This window comes from Ostrea edulis, chromosome 5 (assembly GCF_947568905.1).
Source record: "Ostrea edulis chromosome 5, xbOstEdul1.1, whole genome shotgun sequence".
NCBI classification, from domain to species: Eukaryota; Metazoa; Mollusca; class Bivalvia; order Ostreida; family Ostreidae; genus Ostrea; species Ostrea edulis.
This window is the reverse complement of record NC_079168.1, coordinates 34,444,026-34,466,826: the sequence shown is the minus strand read 5'-3', so window position 1 is coordinate 34,466,826 and position 22,801 is coordinate 34,444,026. Positions and strand designations below refer to the sequence as shown.

Here is a 22,801-nt window from a genome sequence, read left to right as displayed (position 1 = left end):
AACACAGAGTATCTGAAAGAAATATGATGCATGCGCGGAACCAGAACAACCCCCCCCCCCCCCCGGGATGTATGGAGCGCCAAATTAACATGAACTCAAATAATTGAAGATATCTTCAATTATTTGAAGATATCATCAATTCATTTGATGCGCACAACAATCTAATTAAAGATTTCTTCAAATAATTAAAGATATCTTCAATTCTGAATTATTGCGCATATTAATTGAATTGATGATAGCATTAATTCTTCAGCTGAATTGATGCGCGCTTGAATTGGATTAATGATCTCTTCAAATGAATTAATGATATCAACAATCAATATTGAATTGATGCGCGCTCCAATTCAATTGAAGAGAGCAATACTTGATATAATGCGCGCATTAAATCAATTGATGAGAGCAATAATTGATTTAATTGCTCTCATCAATTGAATTAATGATATCTTTAATTCATTTGAAGAGAGCAATAATTCTTTTAGAGAGAGCAACTATATAATTAAAGATATCTTCAATTCAACATATCCACAATTGAATTAATGATCTCTTTAATTAAATTGTTGCTGTCTTTAAACAAATTGATGCGCGCATTAATTCCTTATACAAAAGCATTGTAAATAATTAAAGATATCTCCAATTGAATTAAAGAGATCATCAAATTATTTATACCGAGCTCTAAATTAATTATTGCGAGCAATATTTCCACGGAATTGATGCTCTCATCAATTGAATTGAAGAGAGCAATGATTGAATTAATGCGCGCATCGAATCTATTATTGCTCTCATTAATTCAATTGATGCGCGCATCAATTGAATGGAAGAGAGCAATAATTGAATTAATGCGCGCATTAATTCATTTGATGAAAGCAATAATTGAATTGAAACGTGCATTAATTAATTTGATGAGAGCAATAATTGATTTAATGCGCGCATTAATTCAATTAAGGAGAGCAATAATTGAATTGATGATAACTTCAAATAATTGAAGATATCTTCAATTATTTGAGTTTATGTTAATTTGGCGCTCCATGGGGATGGGGTCGAACTTTTGGTAAGAGTAGTAATATGAAAAACCCAACCCTCTTTAAGTAAAATGTTTAATTCAACCATCCGTAATCAGGGTGTGTGTTTGTCAAAATTACATGTTTACTACCCTTTACAAAAAGGACAATAGAAAACAGTATGATAATCAAAATATTTGGACAATTAAGTCGAAAATAAGGAAAATTGCTCTCTTTGCCATTGCGTACAGGCATTTGCAGGACACATACGTAGTAAACGTGTGAAAAATCATTTATCATGATATATGTATAGAATAAAATACTTCGAAAAAGCATGAATTGAAATAAAATGCAGATATACAAGAACTGGGAGCAACGTTGGCATGCACACCAAACAAATGCATCGAACGCGAGCATGATCAAGTTTCAACTACAAATAAAAGTTATAACGGCCTTTCGGATATGGCCTTAAATCGGGGATCTTGTGTCATGGTAGACCTTGACGCCACAGGCTCTTGTTTCATAGACTTTGTAAGCTATGCTGTTTAGTATTTATAGCCAAGACCTAATTAACGTATATGGTCGACAAGGCCGGGGATACTTACTCCTCCTAGGCACTTGATCCTACCTGTAGTGTGTCCAGAGGTCCGTGTTTGCCTAACTCTCTATTTTGTATTGCTTATAGGAGTTATGAGATACTGTTCGTTATCTTTACCTTTCATATATGTCTCTGAGTTAGCCATTATATAGCGTAGCGTAAACAAGCGCCTGTAGTTGACACGTTAAATTTAAGAATCCTCGCTGCTCCGGTCGTGAGTGCCATGCATAAATCAAAATGTGGCACTCCACATATAGCGGATAATGTCTCTATTTATACGAGTAAAAACAAAAACATTTTCGTTCATTCTAATCGCGAATCATATATGGAACGAATTAGCAACTGAAAAATATAACTTCCGGTGAATAGTAAACAAGTTCGAATTTGCTTTCATTTGACTTCAAGAAATCCACAATCAAATGCAGAATATTGAAAGGGTATATAGGCTAAAAGTTTACCAACTATTTACATGATAATACCGGCTAAAGTAATTATACCAAATTAAAACAGCCATTACTAACTACTGGATAAGGATTCAATTACTCTTTGTTGAATTTTATTGACTTGTGGATAAAATTTCGAACTCCTGCGTTTTAACATATTTTCTTCAGCTAAAGTATAGTGTGGCGAAGATGTGTCTTGACTGCCGTTGTGTGATAGTTGGGAAATACTGAAGTGACATCATTTTGGTAACATGGTGACTTGCGTGACAGAACTCTTCATCTGGTCATTAAAAGATAATGTGTACATACCAGGTGGGTATTATTTCTCTGTGGTACAAGAGGATAATGAGTAGATTCAAGTTTAAATGTCAGATCATTGCCATAACAACTTATAAGTGAAAACTCAATGATAACTAATGTAATGCCCTTCAGTAGTTTGGCATCATATATCTACTGATACTGACATGTTCACTGTGAATATTACACATATGGAATTTATTGATGGGTGTTGTGAATTACGAAACTGAGTTAATAATTTTCCAGTTGATTTTCTTCTTGCAAGCTTTAATAGTCCTTTAGGTATCATATTAAAAAAATTAAAAATCTTGAAATATGAAATGATGTGGTCATTTTGTAATTTTATGTACTGCTGGTATTTTGCAGATGAAATAATAGGATGTCATACCTACCATGACAAGACACATTCTGGTTTGTATATGTTGTTGTTTACCAGTCATCAATGCTTTTCCCCCTAATGCCACCATTTGACACACGTGTCATTCCTGAGACATTTCACCTGATCTGTTATTTGGACTACATGATATGCCATCTATTTTTATCAACTGTCATAGTTTTCTCTTTTATAACAATACACTTGTATTAAAATAGTATGATGATGTCTGCTTTGGGAAAATGTATAGAACTGTATGTATATATTTTAATGTCAAATGAATTTATAGACTGTTTCAAAAGGTGAACAACAGGGAAATAGGACAGCATGTGAGATAGTGGCATTAGGGAGAAAGGATATAAGTACAATTTAGATCAAAGTAATTATGAAGTAGAACGGTTCTATAGATGTTATATTCAATAATGGTATGTAGCATTCTGACTTCAAAGCTGGTAAAAGTGAATCTGTTGTAAAAGCTTTGTTTACAATTTTAAAAAAAATATGTTGCTTGGGCAAGAACAGCAAATATGTACATTATACAGTACAGGCTTAAAGTGAATTAAATCTGTCAATTTATCTTATATATATAAAGCATGGTTTATAAGTTATAACAAATACTATCATTATGAAGTAGAACTTATAATAACATGATTTTGATACCCACATAGATGAAAATAATGAATATTTTTCATGGGATATATTGAATTAAGCGGTTAAAACCTATGGTGAATCGAGAGTGAAAGTCTCTTGTGCTTACCATGTTTTACTTATATTCTAAAAACAAAGATTGTGTGTCTCAAATGTACACTGTGACTTCAGCCAACAGGGTTATTCTAATGTGGAAATGAAAAAGATTTCTCTGAGCATATTCCAGCTGAATATTCATCGTTGGAGCCCACAGGTTTTCTCCCTGTTACGCTACTTTCATTGAATGTATTCCCTTGCTGCAAATGTGCTGTAGATTTCCAGCAACTGTGTGCCACAGGGCTTATATTTTGGTAAGGGAGTGTAACAGAGAAAAAAAAACCCTGTGGGTTCTGATCATGCTGAACACTTTGAATTTCCTTGATTCACACATGTTGTCATAAGAACTCCCAAGCCGCTTGTTGTGCTCACTATGAATCAGGACGAATAATTCTATTTTTAGATGAAAGAGTTGTTAATCTTTTACAGCTTCTATTTTTAGATGACAGAGTTGTTAATCTTTTACAGCTTCTATTTTTAGATGACAGAGTTGTTAATCTTTTACAGCTTCTATTTTTAGATGACAGAGTTGTTAATCTTTTACAACTTCTATTTTTAGATGACAGAGTTGTTAATCTTTTACAGCTTCTATTTATAGATGACAGTGTTGTTAATCTTTTACAGCTTCTGTAGATCAGCTATATCATGAGGAGAAGCAACACTTTGATGAAGGTACATTTTCAGTTTTCAAAATACCGGTTCAACAGCATATTTAGGTTTCCACACCTTGAAGGTCATGTGTCCTGGTTTAGTCAGGACGTGCTGTAATTCCATACGAAGTCTTAATTTTCTATCAATAATTGTATATGTGTTAAAAAATGATGAAAATTTTGATTAGTTTAATATATATCCTGGGCTATTACTAAATTACATAGAATGACCAACAAGTCAAAATCAAACTGAGTGACGATTGATAACATTCAGCACAAAAGGCACTGAAATAACTATAATAATAATAATATCAAAGTCTTATTTATTGTTTGTTCCACAGAAAGGGAGGTTTTGTGGGCACCAAGGAACAAGAGACCAGAGAAATTAAGAGATGTGCTTAAAGAAGTGGAGGCAAGAATTTTTATATATTGTTTGTGGAAAACAATGCAAGATAAGAGAAATATGAAATAGGAGTACATATACACGTTATTATCGAAAGTTAAAATGTATAGAGCTGTTCTATGTTTTTTGTCACATTAACTGTTTGTACTCACTTTTGGTAGTTGGCTTATATTCAGATATCTTGTTTCTTTCCCTTTTGACTGACCTTTAAAAAAAATACTAGACTGGAAAAAAAATCTATTTTGTTCAATTTCATTTCAGAGAACAAACATTTTTAAAGGATTTTTTATTTGTAGAAGATAACTCAAATTTTAATGTGTAATTTACTTATTAAATGCCGCTATTTTTAGGTCACCTGAGTCACTCTTGTGGCCTATTGGTATTGCTATTCATACCTGTGCAATTTTACAAGAACATTCCCAACTTCTTTTTAGAAACTACTTTTACTATTTGTTACCAAAATCTAAGTGTAGCATCTTTAAAGGCAGGTTATCTCCAATCAAAAAATATGCCTTCTTCAAAAGTCTTCACCTGTACTCCTTACAGGGGTGTGATTTTTCCTCTTTTCAGAGGAAATCCTCTGATTTGCTCAATTTTCGAAAAAATGAAACACTCTGGATTTGATCTAAAGTGGTGGAAAATGATATTTTTCCAGGTAGGGTGAGGTGTTTTCCTCTCTTTTTGATCAGTTTTCCTCTGATTTCTGAGGAATTCAGTCACATCCCTGTCCTTAACATGTTGACATATATATTTTGGACTTAGTAAAAGTAATACATGTAATAATTTCAAATCAAATAAAACAATAGAAATAAAGGAATTGGTATATTCTTATTTTTAAACAATTATTTAACCTTTCCATGAGACTTGTGTAAATATGTTATTTTAGGATTTATTGCAAGGACATAAGATTGTACAAATTAGATGGAGGAGTCGACAAGTGTTGCAGGTGAGACCAAATTCAATTTTCTTTATCAAAAGATAATCCTAGTCAAACCAAAATTTCTCCCCTCCTCTCTCTCTCTCCTTTTAAATTAATGTTTGAATGTCAATAAAGAGTATTTTCATTTAGCTATTCCCTTTATAAATTAATGTTTAAATGTCAATAAAGAGTATTTTCATTTAGCTATTCCCTTTATAAATCAATGTTTAAATGTCAATAAAGAGTATTTACATTTAGCTATTCCCTTTATAAATTAATGTTTAAATGTCAATAAAGAGTATTTTCATTTAGCTATTCCCTTTAAAAATTAATGTTTAAATGTCAATAAAGAGTATTTTTATTTAGCTATTCCCTTTATAAATTAATGTTTAAATGTCAATAAAGAGTATTTTCATTTAGCTATTCCCTTTATAAATTAATGTTTAAATGTCAATAAAGAGTATTTTTATTTAGCTATTCCTTTTAAAATTTGTAGTTAGTTCTGAGTAACATGGCAGCAGTGAGTTTTGTGTTGAATGGTTGTAATGGGACCACAGATAGAGTGTTCCTGGATAAGTCCATGGTGGGAAAATTCAGTGCTGATCTGGTTTCTGATGGTGAGCTTTTTAAAAATATTCTTTAAAATTAAATACACATTTCATTTTTCTTGTTTTGATCAGGGCTGCATTCAAGATCTAGCCTAGGGGCTATGTATAGTGGCTGATTTGTGCCATTTTATTAGTTGTTGTCTTTTTGTTATTTCAAGGCGAAAATACAATAACACGATATTTAGCTAATTTTTGTCCCAAAATAACAAAATGGTAATATTAGCTACTTTTCAGCTCAAAATAACGAAAAACAACACATTTTAAAATGGCACAAATCAGCCACCATACCTAGCCCCTAGGCTAGCCACTACGATCTTGAACGCATCCCAGATTTTCAAAAAATCTTGTGAATTTACAAAATGTAACATAAGAAAACTACATGTATATTCTTTTCCTTTTAATGTATGACTTTGACAACATAATTTAATGCCAGTGTATGGATATCACTACCGAATACTAAAAGTGAAAGGATGCTTGAAAATATATACATTTTGTGATTGTTTTCTTTTGCAGCTTACTTATGTGACCAGTTTCTGATTACCAGTTACCCTGATCGACCCAAACTGGATTATGGCTATTTTGTGAAAAGACCACCTCTCGGGGAAGGTCTTAAGAGACTGGAGAAATTGTCTGTGTGGGAACCAAAGGTACAAATTCAAGGCTCTTCAAACAGGGTGTTTTTGTTGTTGTTTTTTTTTTTTTTTTTTTTTTACAGTAGAAGCTTTTGATATTACAAAGACACAACCATGTCCGTCATCAAATGTTTTAAATAAACAGTCACATTTACATGAGTTAATGGTAATATATGCTGTGAAAGTGGTTATCAATGCTATTCAATGTCTAACATATAGATCAGAAGGGGGTGGGTTATGTGACCACAAAAATTGTTTTAAAAACATGTAATTTATGCTGATGAAGTTTAAAGTTGGGTGAGTTATATCCTTATGTCAATTTCGCTTGATTCAATAGAGAACTCCTTAAAGGGGCATTAACTGATAAAAATCATGTCTGCCAATTGTTACCAAAATGACTAAAACAGCTTTACAGTACATAAAAACATTATATATTGTATGGAATTCATTGTGGAGATATTTAAATAATTTTCATTAATTTTGATGGAAGGTCCTTTTTTTTTCAAGCTCACATTTGATTTTCCTCATTTTTAAAAACATATTCCAGGATTGAAATCATGGTTCAGAATGAAAAGTTTTATGTCTTATGATATAATTCACACTGGAAAATGTTTACAGCATTTAGATACACCATGTAGATAAAGCATTTTAGAAAAAAATTGCATCTCAGAGTACTCTGCATGTCTTTGCTGAACAATATATCATACAACTTTGTAAAATATCATCTTGTTGGGACCACCATCTTGTTTTGAGATGTCTGTATTGGAGATACCATAAAGCATCCTTTTTTAGTTAGATTGCACCTGGACACAAGGATAGTATTAGTTAACAGAGAACTATGTAACATCAGCCCTTTCTATGTACCCATTATCAAAATATATGCCACTAACTGGTTGGAAATTTACCTATGTATTACCTCACCTTGTAAATATGGTAAGTGGGGTAAATCTCCCCTCTGCATAAGATAACCACTTTCAGAGTACTTGATAATGATAACACTCATGGATTACAGATGGTATTTCTAAAACTGTGAATTCTCGGACAGACTGAGTGATTACAATAATTTATGTAAACAGATAACACAGCTAGATATTCCTGGTCCTGTTGGCAGAAGAATCGAGCGACGCTTGTCTGCAAATACCAGACTGGATATGGTGAGTTTTACTTAATGTGCTTTGTTCAAGATGTTTGTTTTGCAAAGTTCTCTTGAGCATAAAATAGAGTAATAACCTCAACCAAGAAGGTTATTCTTTCAGTCCTGCATGTCTTTTTGTGTGTCTGTGGACAAGATCAGATAAAACTTCTCCTTGGATTTCATTGAAATTTTCACAAATAGCTTTGACTGACAAAAGCTAATTAAAGTTTGGAAGCGGTCTGTGGAGGATACTCACTGCAAATGTAGAGGAAAGTATGTACACAAAACTCATATTGTGTCACTAGTGATATAGGTATGTGGCAGCGTGGCCTGCGTGCACATCGATCATGCAATGGAAGCAACAGTGAGCATGATCAGTCCATGGCTGGGTGACTGCTTCATGTTACACAGATATTAAGGAAATGGACGGAGGTTTTGCAGTCTCTGAATGCTCTTATTGAAAACATTCCTATCTACATGTAGGAATATTCTAATGATTTCATGGAACTAAATTTCTATAGAGCACTATTTCTTTTCCGTTTTACTTTTCATTCTCCTAGGTAAAGGAGGAACATCATATATATAGTTCCTGATACATTCTTTTAGTTTGGTTTCTTTGTACACAAACTGTCCTTCATTTATTTCCCAGTGATGCCAGATTTCTTCCAGTGTTAATTTAAGTAACTGTGATTGATCAGGACATGAACCCTGACCTCCGGTGGCTTTATCACTTTGTATTCCATGCTCTTTGTCATCTGGAGTGGAAACTGTAAATTCATTTGTGTCAGTTTTCCTGTTTGAATTCTGACTAATGTCATCGTCTTCATTGACTGTCTTGCTGAATTGATCTCTTCTGTGACATAAATCATGACTTCCTGACATGACTAAAGAATTTTGATGTGATGCCAGTTTAGCTTCATCTTCTTCCTCACTACTGTCTGATTCTACTGGAATAACAATTGTTTGTACATACTCTGGGTCAGGAATGGGAGTCTCACAAATTGTGTGGCCCCCAATCTGGACTTTCTTGTTTTTACGTTTTGCATCTTCCTCCTTCTTCTCAGTAACATATTTGAAATCAGCTGTTTCCACCACAGCAATATCTGGAGAACTGTCATCAGATTCCTCATCACTGTTTTCCTTGTAATGAAATTCTCCATAAGCCTCCATTTTGACTTCATTTACGGGCTCAGTTTCTTCTGACTGAGTTGTACATAATCTTTTCATGTGATTGGATATCATGTACTGATACAGAGCGATTCTAGGGGTCTCTACCAAAGGACCCAGATGACATATTAATAGATAAGTATTATGGTTAGGGTTAGCAAGGGAAATCATGTATTTCAGGAAAACTTCTTTGGCTGGTATCCAGTTCCTTAAACTCAACATGATATTGATGGTGCTGGGCTCCTTGTACTCTGGCTCTGTGATTTTGCCAGTGTCTGTCCCACCTTGTGACTTTTTCTTTCTCTGATTTGCTCTTGTGCTCCGGGATGATATTTTCAGATACCCATAATCCCTTTCATCATCAGACTCTTCCTCTGAGTCAGATTTTGTTGTCTGCCACGGTTGTGACTGCTCAGACAGACTAAGCACATGGAGAGTGGTTCTGATGTTGATCATGTTTCCTCGAGACAAAATAAAAAAGTCCTTCTGAGCATCAAGTTCAATGTAATCACAAAGCAATCCAACATCTCTCAGCATCTGTGAGCATTTAATGCTGACAGAAGACATCAATTCCTTAAGCTCATCACTGACAGGGGTCTTATTGATCTTGGATTGGAAGCTGAGCTCAGTGTATCCTTTTGTAAACCTTACATAATTGCTGGAATTTCTGAACAATATGTTCTGATACAATGAAAGTTCAAAAACTTGTTGACATAGATTAGGATTGCTGACCAATTCAGCATCAAGTGATTTGGGGTATGAAAGCTCTTGCGTTTTTCTTGCTCTACAGAATGTGTTCTTCTTGTCAATGAATGCTATATTCTCTGGAAATATTTCTCTTGGAGACCACACCTGTGAACTCTCATTAGGAAAACAGTGGTAGTTCTCTGTATTTTCTGGAGCATTCAGGACAGGTGGTATTTCTTTGTAAGTTATACTGATGTCTGGTGGAGATGCAAGGCTTTCAACTTCAATTACATCCATGGTATGCAGCCTAGAAATGCAGCTGAAATGAAATAACTTTTTCCTTGCAATTCAAACAGGCAAAATATTTATAAAACAATACACACACGAATGCATATGAATTGGAAATGGAAACATATGAAAAGCTTATTTAAGGACATAGGATACCCCCAAAAATTTGTAATAGAATTTTGCAAAACTATTTGTAAATTTTTTAACATTGCTAAAATCCAACATTTACCTGAAAATTTTACTATGAAACCACCTTTATTTTTGCATTATTCACAAATCTTTACTTGAAAATTCAATGGAAAAACATCACCCAAAATTTGAAATCCTTCATTAACGTCTTTTTATTTGGTGTATTTCATGTATCAATGACCGATTTACATTGTTGTTTGATCAAATAATAGAAAATCCCATGTAAACACAGCAAAATCCTACTTCATTTGATGCATCCAAAATCTTGGGTACCCTATGACTTTGAATATCACACTGATACTTACGGTTAACCGTTTGCTTAAAACCATACCATCTCCTCTATTAGGTGAAATAACCATGAAAACCCGTATTTTTTGTTGATGAAAGCTACAGATCATAACAGGAAATTAAACCTCAAGTCTTGTAAAAGATGAGCGAGTGAATTATTAATGAACTGGTATATTTCTTTGGAGTGTTACTGTGCTGTGGTTTCTTAATGAATTATTGATGATAGTTGTCCATACTGCTGAAGGCTGAACTAGCAACACATATTTCTTATAGCAGTGAAGGTAACATTAAATATTGATGTGGTGGAGATTGTTAATGATGAGCAACATGCTTCTGTACACAGATTTATAGTGGGTTTTTTGTGTGTTACTGGAAAGAGAGAAGAAAATGGAAATGTTCATATATGGATATGGAAGAACTTTTTTTTTTTATTTTTAAAAGATTTTGGAAAATTCTTATTCAGAGAGTTGTATGAAATTACATGAAGTTATAAAATTTTGACTTTTTCTGAAAATGAAGTCTTATGCTATTTTAACAATCAAGTTGGTATTAACAGACTAAAGGTCTGCATAGGACTACTTTGCTTTGACTTTATGAAGATGTGATGTTTTTTGATATTGTAAATTTCATTTTTTTTATATAGCTATTGGTGTGGTGGCCAACTTCCAGTGAGGAGGCATGGCCCTGGTCTCCCATGTCCTCAGAGAAAGACCGAGCTAACATGATAGTCTTATCCGTACATGGGTCTGTAAAACTATTCCAAAGTTCTTTGCATTTCTGTCAAAATCACTGTTAAACTACTTATTGGTTTCATATTCCTAAAGCTACAGGTCTATAAACCACTACCAAAATGACAATCAGAATTTTTTAGATGTGGAAAAAGCCCATGTCTGTATTCATATCACAAAATAAAAGTTGCATAGTTTTGATTTCCTTGACGCTGTATGTTATGCTGTATGTTGCAGGCCAAACATAGATATTTTGACTTTTGCCAGAACAGAGTGTGATCCCATTCATGCTAGCTTCAGGTAATAAGTACTTTGTTTTTGTTGATAACTCATAATTACTACAAATTTTTTATCCATGAACTACAAATAATTTTTTTTTCCAGCTGTTTACAGCCACATCGTGTGTTTACAGTAGAAGAAGCTATGAGTGGAGGCGGGGACACAACTGCACAATGTTGTACTTATGAAATTGTGCAGGGAAAGGTAAGTTAACTGCATCTGAATGACATGTAATATACTTAAAAGAAATGAATTTCATTTTTGAAAATACATTAGGGCATGAACTGTGACACTTTATACCAGCTACTTCATAAAGTGTATTAATGCTTTATGTGCTGGCGTGAAGCATTGCGGTTCATGAATAGTGTGCTGGCATGGAGCATTGAGGTTCATGAATAGTGTGTTGGCATGGAGCATTGCGGTTCATGAATAGTGTGCTGGCATGAAGCATTGCGGTTCATGAATAGTGTGCTGGCATGGAGCATTGCGGTTCATGAATAGTGTGCTGGCATGGAGCATTGAGGTTCATGAATAGTGTGTTGGCATGGAGCATTGAGGTTCATGAATAGTGTGTTGGCATGGAGCATTGCAGTTCATGAATAGTGTGCTGGCATGAAGCATTGCGGTTCATGAATAGTGTGCTGAGGTGGAGCATTGAGGTTCATGAATAGTGTGCTGGCATGAAGCATTGCGGTTCATGAATAGTGTGCTGGCATGAAGCATTGCGGTTCATGAATAGTGTGCTGGCATGGAGCATTGAGGTTCATGAATAGTGTGCTGATGTGAAGCATTGTGGTTCATGAATAGTGTGCTGGCATGGAGCATTGAGGTTCATGAATAGTGTGCTGGCATGAAGCATTGCGGTTCATGAATAGTGTGCTGGCATGGAGCATTGAGCTTCATGAATAGTGTGCTGGCATGAAGCATTGTGGTTCATGAATAGTGTGCTGGCATGAAGCATTGTGGTTCATGAATAGTGTGCTGGCATGAAGCATTGCGGTTCATGAATAGTGTGCTGGCATGGAGCATTGAGCTTCATGAATAGTGTGCTGGCATGGAGCATTGAGGTTCATGAATAGTGTGCTGGCATGAACCATTGCGGTTCATGAATAGTGTGCTGACATGGAGCATTGAGGTTCATGAATAGTGTGCTGGCGTGAAGCATTGTGGTTCATGAATAGTGTGCTGGCGTGAAGCATTGCGGTTCATGAATAGTGTGCTGGCATGGAGCATTGAGGTTCATGAATAGTGTGCTGGCATGGAGCATTGAGGTTCATGAATAGTGTGCTGGCATGGAGCATTGAGGTTCATGAATAGTGTGCTGGCATGAAGCATTGTGGTTCATGAATAGTGTGCTGGCATGAAGCATTGCGGTTCATGAATAGTGTGCTGGCATGAAGCATTGCGGTTCTTGAATAGTGTGCTGGCATGGAGCATTGCGGTTCATGAATAGTGTGCTGGCATGAAGCATTGTGGTTCATGAATAGTGTGCTGGCTTTAAGTATTGTGGTTCATGAATAGTGTGCTGGCGTGAAGCATTGCGGTTCTTGAATAGTGTGCTGGCATGGAGCATTGTAGTTCATGAATAGTGTGCTGGCATGGAGCATTGCGGTGTGCTGGCGTGAAGCATTGAGGTTCTTGAATGGTGTGCTGGCATGAAGCATTGCAGTTCATGGATAGTGTGCTGCCGTGAAGCATTGCGGTTCATGAATAGTGTGCTGGCGTGAAGCATTGCTGTTCTTAAATGGTGTGCTGGCATGAAGCATTGCAGTTCATGTCCTCATGTCAGTACTATTTTCAAAAATGAAAATTATTTCTTTTTATGTTGGAATACCCCAGCCATTAAAGTAGTTTTACTATATTTATCAAGATTCATACACACATTGTTTACATTCATGAAAAAAAATGGCTAAAATTTCAATGGATAAAGATATTGAAGGCAAAAACATTGGAAATATAAATATAGTTTCCGGTTATGAATAGTAGGGTAAATGTATATTTGAATAATTTCTTTAGAAATTGTTTATTTTTATTTTTAGATTCAGAGAATAAGTGTGACCAGCATTCCCCTGAAAAGTCATGTGATCTCACAGTGCCATAACCCAAGTGAGGATAAACTCATTTTGGGATGTACTGACGGCTCTCTGGTACGTCAGATTCAGCGATTTTTTTAAAATTTACGTTTTGTAAGTGACTTTTAAAATTTACATTTTGTAAGTGACATGCATTTATGCCATGAAAATCATTTGACTTGTGTGATAAAACCAGCTTATGATGATTTTATTTTGTAGATTTTGTATGATGAAGTAAGGAAAGCAACACTGATGATGAGAGCATCAGTGGTAAGATATTAGTACTACCGTCAATACTTGTATTATACGAGCATTTATAGTTTGGCAAAAATCATTGTTCAGTGTCAATTTGAATTCAAATGCTACACATATAAGGACTTTAATTAATTAATCTACATGAAAATAAATCAATAATATATGAAAGTAAGAATTTTGACTTTATGAGAGAAGTTTCTTGAAAATTAGCATGAATCTTATCATGACTTATTTAGGAGTTAGTCATAGTTTATCTGTGTTTATTGGTGATATTGATTGAGACTAAAGCATGTGGAGGTTAAGGAAAATATAGTAAAATTATTTTTGCTTTTTCTTCTTGTATGTCAACCTTTGATTCGTGGTGTTAGTAACAACTGCAAATTAATGTACAAGGTGTATGCATTAAGACAATGCATTATACAAGCATACAAGAGTTTAGCTTTGTGTAGATTATTTCAAAAATATGTTGAGGAAAATGATCGGTTCACTTTTCAGATTCCAGTGTCTGTATCGTGGCATCCCCAGGGCACGGTGTTCTTTGTTGCCAGTTCTAGAGGGGACATACAGGTACATTACATGTACATCTTGGTTGATGATGATGAATTGAAAGACTTTTCTCCCTCGCTCTCATTCATGTCTTGATCATCCTTGTACGTTTTTGAAGACTGCTTTAAATAATGATTGTAACTAATGTGTCAGTACATGTGCATAGAATAATTAAGTCAATGAAAGTTTTGGGGCTAATTCAGTAGATTTGATCATGTTTTACTAATTCATTTGTATATTTTCTTGCACTTCTTTCATTGATTTTTTTTAACTGTACAGGTATTTGACCTGGCCTTGACCCCTCTCAGAATTCAACTGGTGTCAGAGGACCAAGCGACACAGAGAGTGTTGCAGCTCCACAAATTCTTTAAGTAAGAATTTTATAGATAAGAGTTACCTCAGAATAAAAATCTTTTCAATGAATGGAAATTACAACAGAATGGCTACAGTGCATTAATGATCTTTTGTTCAGAACACCAATGTCCTTGAAGGAAATAAAATGGTGTCAGCATGACCCAGATTCAGTGGAATGGAATGGGGACTATACTGATGCCCTTTTTCTACATTTTGAGAGGTAAGGAGATTCACATTTTTATATATTTACTGTGACACTTTAATAGTCTTCATGAAAAGTTGTTTTTTTTCAGCACTGGCCATTCAGGCCTCTGTATCTGGATTATTTACTAGCATGCGCTCTAGACCAAATAGAAATTCACTGGTCCTGATCAGAAACAAAATATCACCTTTTCTCAGTTTTGGAGGAGAGCTCAATAGTACTTTAAACCAATTAAGGGGTTTCAGTCAAAATTAGTGAAAGTTTGATAAAGACTCTGCCTTTACTATTGATTCTGATCACAACTAATTACTGTCATCACTCCATTCCAACATGTCATATAATTTTAGCAGAAAGTCAGTTACACTGATGAAGAGCATAGGCCTGACGGTCTTGTATATGTAACAATTTTACAACCACAGTTTTACTGGACTTGGTCTTTGGGCCAGTGGCTAATTTTGAGGACTGCATTATACACACCAATACTGTGAATGCTCGATACCATGCATTCATATGAAACATTATTAAAGTTTTTTTTACCTCTAACTGCAGCAGTTTTCAATCAGCAAACTTTGTGTAGCCATTACACATAAATCAAAGATAAAAGTGTTCCTTCTATATTGGATAGATTAAATTTTCTTCCCAGATTTTCTACTGCATGTGGGACTTCTCTTTTTTAGTAATCTCGTGCTGTATAGGGTATTGTGTAATCTGTCAAAGTAACAAGTTTCATTCAAAATTATTCAAATTTCGCATTAGTGATTTACATGAAAGATATTCACTTACTATTTTGGACACAAATTTGAATGACAATTCAAATGCTATATCAATGTACTGCAAGAATGCACAATATTGCAAGTCTTACCAAAATCTGGATTGCTTCAAGTTTAAGGAAAGAAAAAAAATTGTTTTGTTGTTTTACATTCCCCAGAAATTTTTCGTTCATATTGAGACCACCAGCTGTAAGTGAAGAACCACGTAATTAAATATATGCATGGCACTCAAGGCCAGAGTAGTGTGGGTTCTTTATTGTGTCAATGTCTGACACAGGACTGGTCTCATCCGAAAGATCTGCAGCTCTCATTTCTAAATGCCAATTGTTTGGCAAAGGATCAGTGGCACTACCTATTTTTATGCCCCTGTCATTCTGTAATTCTGTCTGAAACTTTAACCTTGCTAATAACTTTTGAACAGTAAGTGATAGAGCTTTGATATTTCACATGAGTATTTCTTGTGACAAGACCTTTCCGTGGGTACCAACATTTTTGACCCCTTGACCTTGGAGTTTGACCTACTTTTTGAAAACTTTAACCTTGCTAATAACTTTTGAACAGTAAGTGATAGAGCTTTGATATATCACATGAGTATTCCTTGTTACAAGACCTTTCTGTTGGTATTAAACCTTTTGACCTTGACATTTGACCTACTTTTTTTTTTTTTTTTTTACATTGGTCATAACTTCTAAATAGTAAATATTAGAGCTTTCATATTGTACATGAGCATTTCTTTTGACAAGATTTTTCTACTGGTACCAAGATATTTGCCCTTGTGACCTTGACCATCTTCGGAATTGGCCATTATCGGGGGCATTTGTGTTTCACAAACACATCTTGTTAAATCTTAGGTATGACACAGCCTAAGTACAAACTGGACTTGAACCCACAACCTCCTGGTCATAAAGCAAATGCTTTAACTTAACTGAGCCACCATGACTGGATGGGAAGTTGAATTATGCTGATTGTATGTGAAGAATTATCATTCTGCATGAATATGAATCATTTTATATAAATTTATTGTCTTGATGAGATTATGGCAATTTTGATTGGCTGAAAAATTTGTTTAATTTCTGCATCAAAGAAAACCTTATTTCTTGATGCAGGTATCATAGGGAAAATTGGATGGAAAACTTTTTTTATCAATGCACTATGCACATTGATGAAGTTTTCCGTCCAATTTTGCTTATGATACCTGTATCAAGAAAAAAATTAAGATTCATTTCTTAAAAGAATGATAAAATTCTATGTTTAACTAACTACCAAGAAAAAACTTTTTTACAGGGGTCCACCTTGTTTGCTTCAACTCCATCTTGGGGTAGTAAGCAGAGAGCGTTTCTCGGGTCTAGAACTCATCAAAGAGTACCTCAAGAACCGCCAAGTTGATGAGGTGGGTAAGAAGCATGTAGAGTGAAACAGAGTTGATAATCATTAAGTGGAGGTAGTCATTTTTTTTAAAATTATGTTCAGGTGGTAAGTTTACATTTTCTATACAAACAAAACATTTGAGGATAATTTTCGAAAACATATGATCATTCATATTATGGGGCAATCAGCTTAAGACCGTCTTCGTGAATGTTATGTGTATTGTTGTATCAGGCAGTTACATTGTTGAGCAGTATGAACTGGGACACTGATAGTACAACAGCATACTCTAGTCTGTCAGCCATTGTCAATCATCTGCTGCGTCTGCCACTCAATGCAGAACGAGAGAGTAAGTCAACTAGTACAATTTTGTCGAGGAAATTTTGTTAAATAATAGGCAGAATTAATCTAAAATGGAGTTGCATGCCATATAATGGATGTAGAAGATGACAATTACTTAAATTTGATTTTTATTCCTTTTGCAAATATCCATGTAGCTGTAAAGATTTATACCATCATGCAGTGGTATTAAAGAAGTCTCTGTTTTTTATTTCTTCTTGATATGCACATTTCATATGAGAAATTTTGTTCACTACCTCATTCTATTTTTACATCTCTGTAGGTCATTTGGAGACCTCTCTGGGGACGTTTTACGCCCCCAAGTACCCCCTATCAGAGGTTGTCATCCTTGACTTCAGGGACCCTATCAGCAGATTGGCTAGACGATTTTTCCACCATCTCCTCAGGTGTGCATTTTGTATGGAACATTTTGATTGTTTTTCAAACTTTAACACTCCTTTAGAGCTGCTTGGGGAGCAATACAATGTATGATATCTTTCTTCAGGTATTCGAGATTTGATAAAGCATTCCTTCTGGCTGTTGATATCGGTGCAAGAGATTTATTCATGGTAAGCAATATATTTCCACTTCCTAAGTTACTGTCTTATGTTTGTTTAATATTCGAGTTTGCTACAGATGTGTATCTTTTGCAGGATATCCACTACATGGCATTAGACAAAGGCGAGACTGCATTAGCAGAAGTGGCAAAGCGGAAGGCGGAGCAAGTAGAAACAGAGTCTATTGGTAAGAATGATTCTCAAACCTGTTATGAGAAGTCCATCCGTTTCAGTCACAGAACTCAAATCATGTTTTATGTATCAATAAAAAAAATTTTTAAGACTTCATATTGATGATGGGGTAAGACATCAAGCTGATGGTAAGATATGATGATGTAAAATGTCATGTTGATGGTAAAATATCTTGTTGATGGCAAGATACCATTTTTATGGTGAGAGATGTTGATGGTAAAACATCATGTTAATGGCAAGATATGTGGATGGTTAAATATCATGTTGATGATACAATTTCATGTTGATGGTAAGATATGTTGATGATACAATTTCATGTTGATGGTAAGATGTTATGTTGATGATACAATTTCATTTTGATATCACATTGCTTTTTGTTCATTTCAGACTCTTTTGATGGCCTTGATGATGGCCTCTTACAAAATGGGTACCACAATGTCAACTCACAAAACCACTCCGACTTCAATGTTAATGAGGTATAGATTTTGGAAGGAGTACATAGACTTTGAATTGTTCTGTTTTTCTGAGTTGGAAATGTCACAACAGAATGGTGCAATATTTCGTGATTTGTTGTAGTTACCAGCCTCTCGTCAGCACCCCTGGCAGCAGGGGGAGCACCTGCCCCCAGAAAACCAGGACAACAGACATCTCCATAATGGAATCAATGGAAACTTGTCAGATAGGTGGGTGTCTCATTTGGAATTCTGAAGTCTATGCACATACCTAGACCACGTTAATACGAGACAGCTATGGAAATACAACGCTAATTACATTTTCATATATCAGTATTGCATATTTCTTTTTTAATTTTTTTTTTTAGATTTGTGTGTTTTAATGGCAAATAACTATTTTGAAACTACTTCTTACAGACCTAGTTTTCTGGGCGACCTTGAACTTGAGGCTGACCTGATACACGACTATACTGCAGCCCTACAGCTGGATGACCCAGGATGGTTCTCTCATACCCATACAGAGGACACGGAATGGCAGGAACAAGGTTGGTGTAAAATTTTGGAACATATTCCTTCACTGTTCATTTGTATGGACGATTACTGCAGAATTTTTAGCGAGGATCCAGTTTTAATATCATCAGCAAGGTTGATGAGATTGCTAAATAACAATTTATACCATTCCAGGACATTAAGGCTGTAGTAACCCTACGATAACTCTAAAATTAGTTTGGATGATTAATATTTTACTAACAATAATACATGTATAACCATCAATGAAATAGTTGTGTTTATAATCTTATTGATCAGATTTCTGAAGTACTGCAGGATAATTTGTTAAAAGAACATTGATTGATTAAAAATCAAGTTTATAAGTACATGAATCTTCGAATACTTATTGCAGCATACTTGTTACACTAGCACTTGTAGTCTCATATTCACCCAAATAACACGCTTATGTACACACGTGTAAATAAGCAGTCTTACAGTATTTATGGCAATTTTATCATAGAAATGCAGTAATATTTTTAACTGTATAGTGAATACTGGTACACTAAACACACAATCAGAGGTAGAACAGCAAATCAGGGTTCATCGCTCTTAGTTACAAGTACTCCTCTTCCAGTTGTTCATGCTTTCAATACAATTCTCACCAATCCAATTCATGGCCCATTATGAAAGTCTCCATTTTATTAACTTAAGTTTTTAGATTTGAAACTGTGGTAATTTTCCTTTTTAAGTTCAGAAACATATATTCACTAGAATACCACCTCACTAAAAATAGACATCTCATGTGTTTTGAAAATATCAATTTTGCATCTCGCTTATACGGTATTATGAATCAGTATTAGGAATATGGTGATTTTGACTTCCATTTTGAGCACTGTATCACACAACTTTTACTAATTGTAGATCCACCGGAGACTGGAAACAGGGAGGTAGGATTCTCATAAAGACAGATTTTACTATGACTGTTTGCTATCTGTGAATGCCAAGATTGTTAAAAGTCTTTTTAGATATTTAAATACAATTTTTATATAGATGCAAGTTCAGTGAGGCGGCACACATTTTATGAATTGTATAGTTTGTGTGATACAGTAAAACAAGGCCACAGCAAACTCAATTATGATGATTTACAAGTTATAACAAAGTGATATTCATTCCCAGCATACACTGTACCTAAAAATAGAAAAAAGTGAATATAACAAATTACTCCTAATATGCTGCAAAACAGGCCATCCCAGTGACTTTTGCTATAATTGTGTTTTTCTGTAATTTGAATCTATTTGGGTGATCATTTTATAATTTTTTTTTTCAGAGCCCAGAGGATGATGACGAGGATGCCTCAGTGAAAGTCATTCACTTTGGGGTGGTGTGACAGATGTAATTGTAGAATATTAGGAACTGTATTTTAATGTTATATGCCATAGTCTTTCATTACCAGCGTCTTCCAATCGGCGGATTATAAGTTTAGTTTCACTTGAACAGTCCTCATACATATGAGACATTGTGTTTGGGTTTTGGTGTAGAGATCAGATGTGCATTATAATCTGTTAGGTGAAATTTTTATTGTACATTTTATATATAACCAACAATGTATATTTTATCACATTCGTTTTATAGATTAAAGCATGTTGTTAAGAGCAACATTGGAAATTGACACCTTGAGAAAACTATTGTCAATGAAGATGACAATGATTAGCAAAGGATGACAATTTCCAATAAAATCCCTAAATTTCATGCATTATTTTTCTATTAAACTGAATCTCACTAGACCTTGAACAAACAAATTATGCAAAAACATTATTAGCCAACACAAGCATCTGAGACTACCTGTATACAGTGTATGTATGAATATGTTATGTTACCTCTAGGAAGTTGTGTTCACATTGATGAATTTCCAGGATTATATTGTTGTCTCCATTCTGATTTTCTTGTGGTTCAAGTTTATTTTACTCTATCAGTCTATATTGTCTTTTTAAAATGTGTATTTCAAATACTCAATTTCAAAAGTCAAACTACATGTATTTGGATAAATTTTAAGTGTGTGATAATTCTTATGATTTTAATAATTGTTAAACATCACTAGGTGAGGAATGTTACTTGTTGTTATATAATGTCACTTTGGAGGACATGATGTAATTTGCCAACAGTAATGTTATGTTTTGTCAACCATTTCTTGGCCTATCAGATTTCGAGTATTTTTCATGAAGTACACATAATTCATGTGATTATCCTGCATGTAAGGATTTGAAGTGCACAAAGACATTTTGACACTGTTATTTTACCCTTGTAACATAATTATGTAGATGTTTATTGGTGCATATTTAAATATTGCTATGAGATGCCTCTTTTCTGACAATATTTGGTTCATATTTGTACAAATGCATCAAGAACACAACAAAATTTCTTTACAGTTGGCTACTTGGGAAGTAGGCTTGGCCAAAAGCACTACAAATGATTTTACACAAAGGGTTAACAAGAGAATATGTAATTCAGAATGGCTGAGGTGTGTGAATTTTATGCATTCTGTGTAAAATCACCCATGTTGCAAAATATTTTTTACCGGAAATTTTGGCTTATCTCATGTCCATGCAATATCTTATTCGATAATTTTGAAATCAATAAACTGATATCTCCAAAACAAGATTAAAAGTTGTGTTTACCTATACTCACAATGCTGCTAGTACATGACTACAGCTGATTCAGCAGTATTAGAGAAGTTGATATGGTAAACGTTAGCATGTGACAATATGTGAATGATTTGGGTGATTAAACAGACCTCATGCTGTTTGGTGTTCCCCCCAAAAAATGACACAGTCAAAATAGAATCACTGGGTTCCCTATTATATGAAAGGCTTTAATATTTATTTTATCTACATGTACTTTAGTGCATGTACATGAATAAATTATTTCAGTTTTAGGTCTTCACACTAGTTAGTCTTTTCTTCTTTCTCTCTCCAGTTTTTCTTTCTCCAAAGACCTGAGTCGATCTAAAAGTTTTAATTTTTCATCACTTGGAATATAACGGAATTCCTCTTCTTCCTTTGTAAACTGCAAATAAATAAACAATAATAATAAATTCTATCTCTTTAGATATCCATGTAAACTGGTCATTATCAAGAAATGCTACCTTTAAGGACATTTGAAGGTCCTCTGAATTATACATACGAAAGCTTGTACAGACGTGCAACACATGATTATGGTGGATGTTTTCTATGAAGCCACTCTTAGTATTCTCGGCTTCATACTTCACTTTTTACAGAGTTACTACTCTTGACACACACCTGTTACTAATTGATGGACAATGGTGCATGCTTTAACTCTATATCTATTTGTTTCAGTATTATTTTATTAATTGCTAATCAGTTCAGGAAGAAAAGACAACCACTCTTTAGTCTATGGGTCAATACAAGTATCAACACTTCACTGTGAGTTATGTCCCATTGCGGAGTTACATCCCATTATGAGGTCAATCGGTGAAAAGTCTAGTTTTCCCTCGTTACACTACCAAATGTAAGAGGTTACTGCTGGTGAATTATAGCAGATTATTAAGTTTTCATACAAGTTTATGGGTTGTCCCATCCTTGGACATTGTTGTAGAACTGTATTTGGTGGAAACGTAACAAATGTCAAAGCTTCAGATCATAAAATTACAAAGGCTGACATAGGGAAATACGATTGTTTAACCGCAAGATGGCATACAAGGGACATAACTTGTGTGAAGTATTGCTGCATGTACAATAATCCATAGGAAACAAAACTACACCTGT

At 34.5% G+C, this 22,801-nt stretch overlaps 2 protein-coding genes across 4 annotated transcripts in view; one reads left to right on the top strand and one right to left on the bottom strand.

Moving 5' to 3' along the window:
• Nucleotides 1-1,951: 1,951 nt before the first annotated feature.
• On the top strand, nucleotides 1,952-21,675 carry LOC125650764 (WD repeat-containing and planar cell polarity effector protein fritz homolog). Of its 2 annotated transcripts, none has more exons than XM_048879288.2 (27): nucleotides 1,952-2,033; nucleotides 2,208-2,351; nucleotides 2,703-2,747; nucleotides 4,078-4,125; nucleotides 4,445-4,515; nucleotides 5,393-5,452; nucleotides 5,922-6,042; nucleotides 6,547-6,680; nucleotides 7,742-7,819; nucleotides 11,063-11,163; nucleotides 11,385-11,447; nucleotides 11,531-11,630; nucleotides 13,466-13,573; nucleotides 13,718-13,768; nucleotides 14,249-14,320; nucleotides 14,579-14,670; nucleotides 14,772-14,873; nucleotides 16,910-17,015; nucleotides 17,225-17,339; nucleotides 17,613-17,736; nucleotides 17,835-17,898; nucleotides 17,983-18,073; nucleotides 18,466-18,554; nucleotides 18,655-18,761; nucleotides 18,948-19,075; nucleotides 19,941-19,966; nucleotides 20,347-21,675. In XM_048879288.2, the coding sequence occupies exons 2-27, from the start codon at nucleotides 2,291-2,293 to the stop codon at nucleotides 20,404-20,406; spliced, it is 2,217 nt and encodes a 738-aa protein (XP_048735245.2). In that variant the 5' UTR covers nucleotides 1,952-2,033; nucleotides 2,208-2,290; the 3' UTR covers nucleotides 20,407-21,675. The 2 variants fall into 2 exon arrangements, with proteins under 2 accessions (XP_048735245.2, XP_048735244.2); XM_048879287.2 differs by having other exon boundaries at nucleotides 1,960-2,083.
• Nucleotides 21,676-21,859: 184 nt separating this feature from the next.
• The window catches only part of LOC125650765 (39S ribosomal protein L48, mitochondrial-like), a 12,976-nt gene continuing 12,034 nt past the window's right edge, over nucleotides 21,860-22,801 (bottom strand). For both annotated transcript variants that reach the window (XM_048879289.2, XM_048879290.2), the window contains exon 7: nucleotides 21,860-22,082. In XM_048879289.2, the coding sequence (XP_048735246.1) occupies nucleotides 21,966-22,082 (117 nt within the window). In that variant the 3' untranslated portion in view covers nucleotides 21,860-21,965. The remainder of the gene's footprint in view (nucleotides 22,083-22,801) is intronic.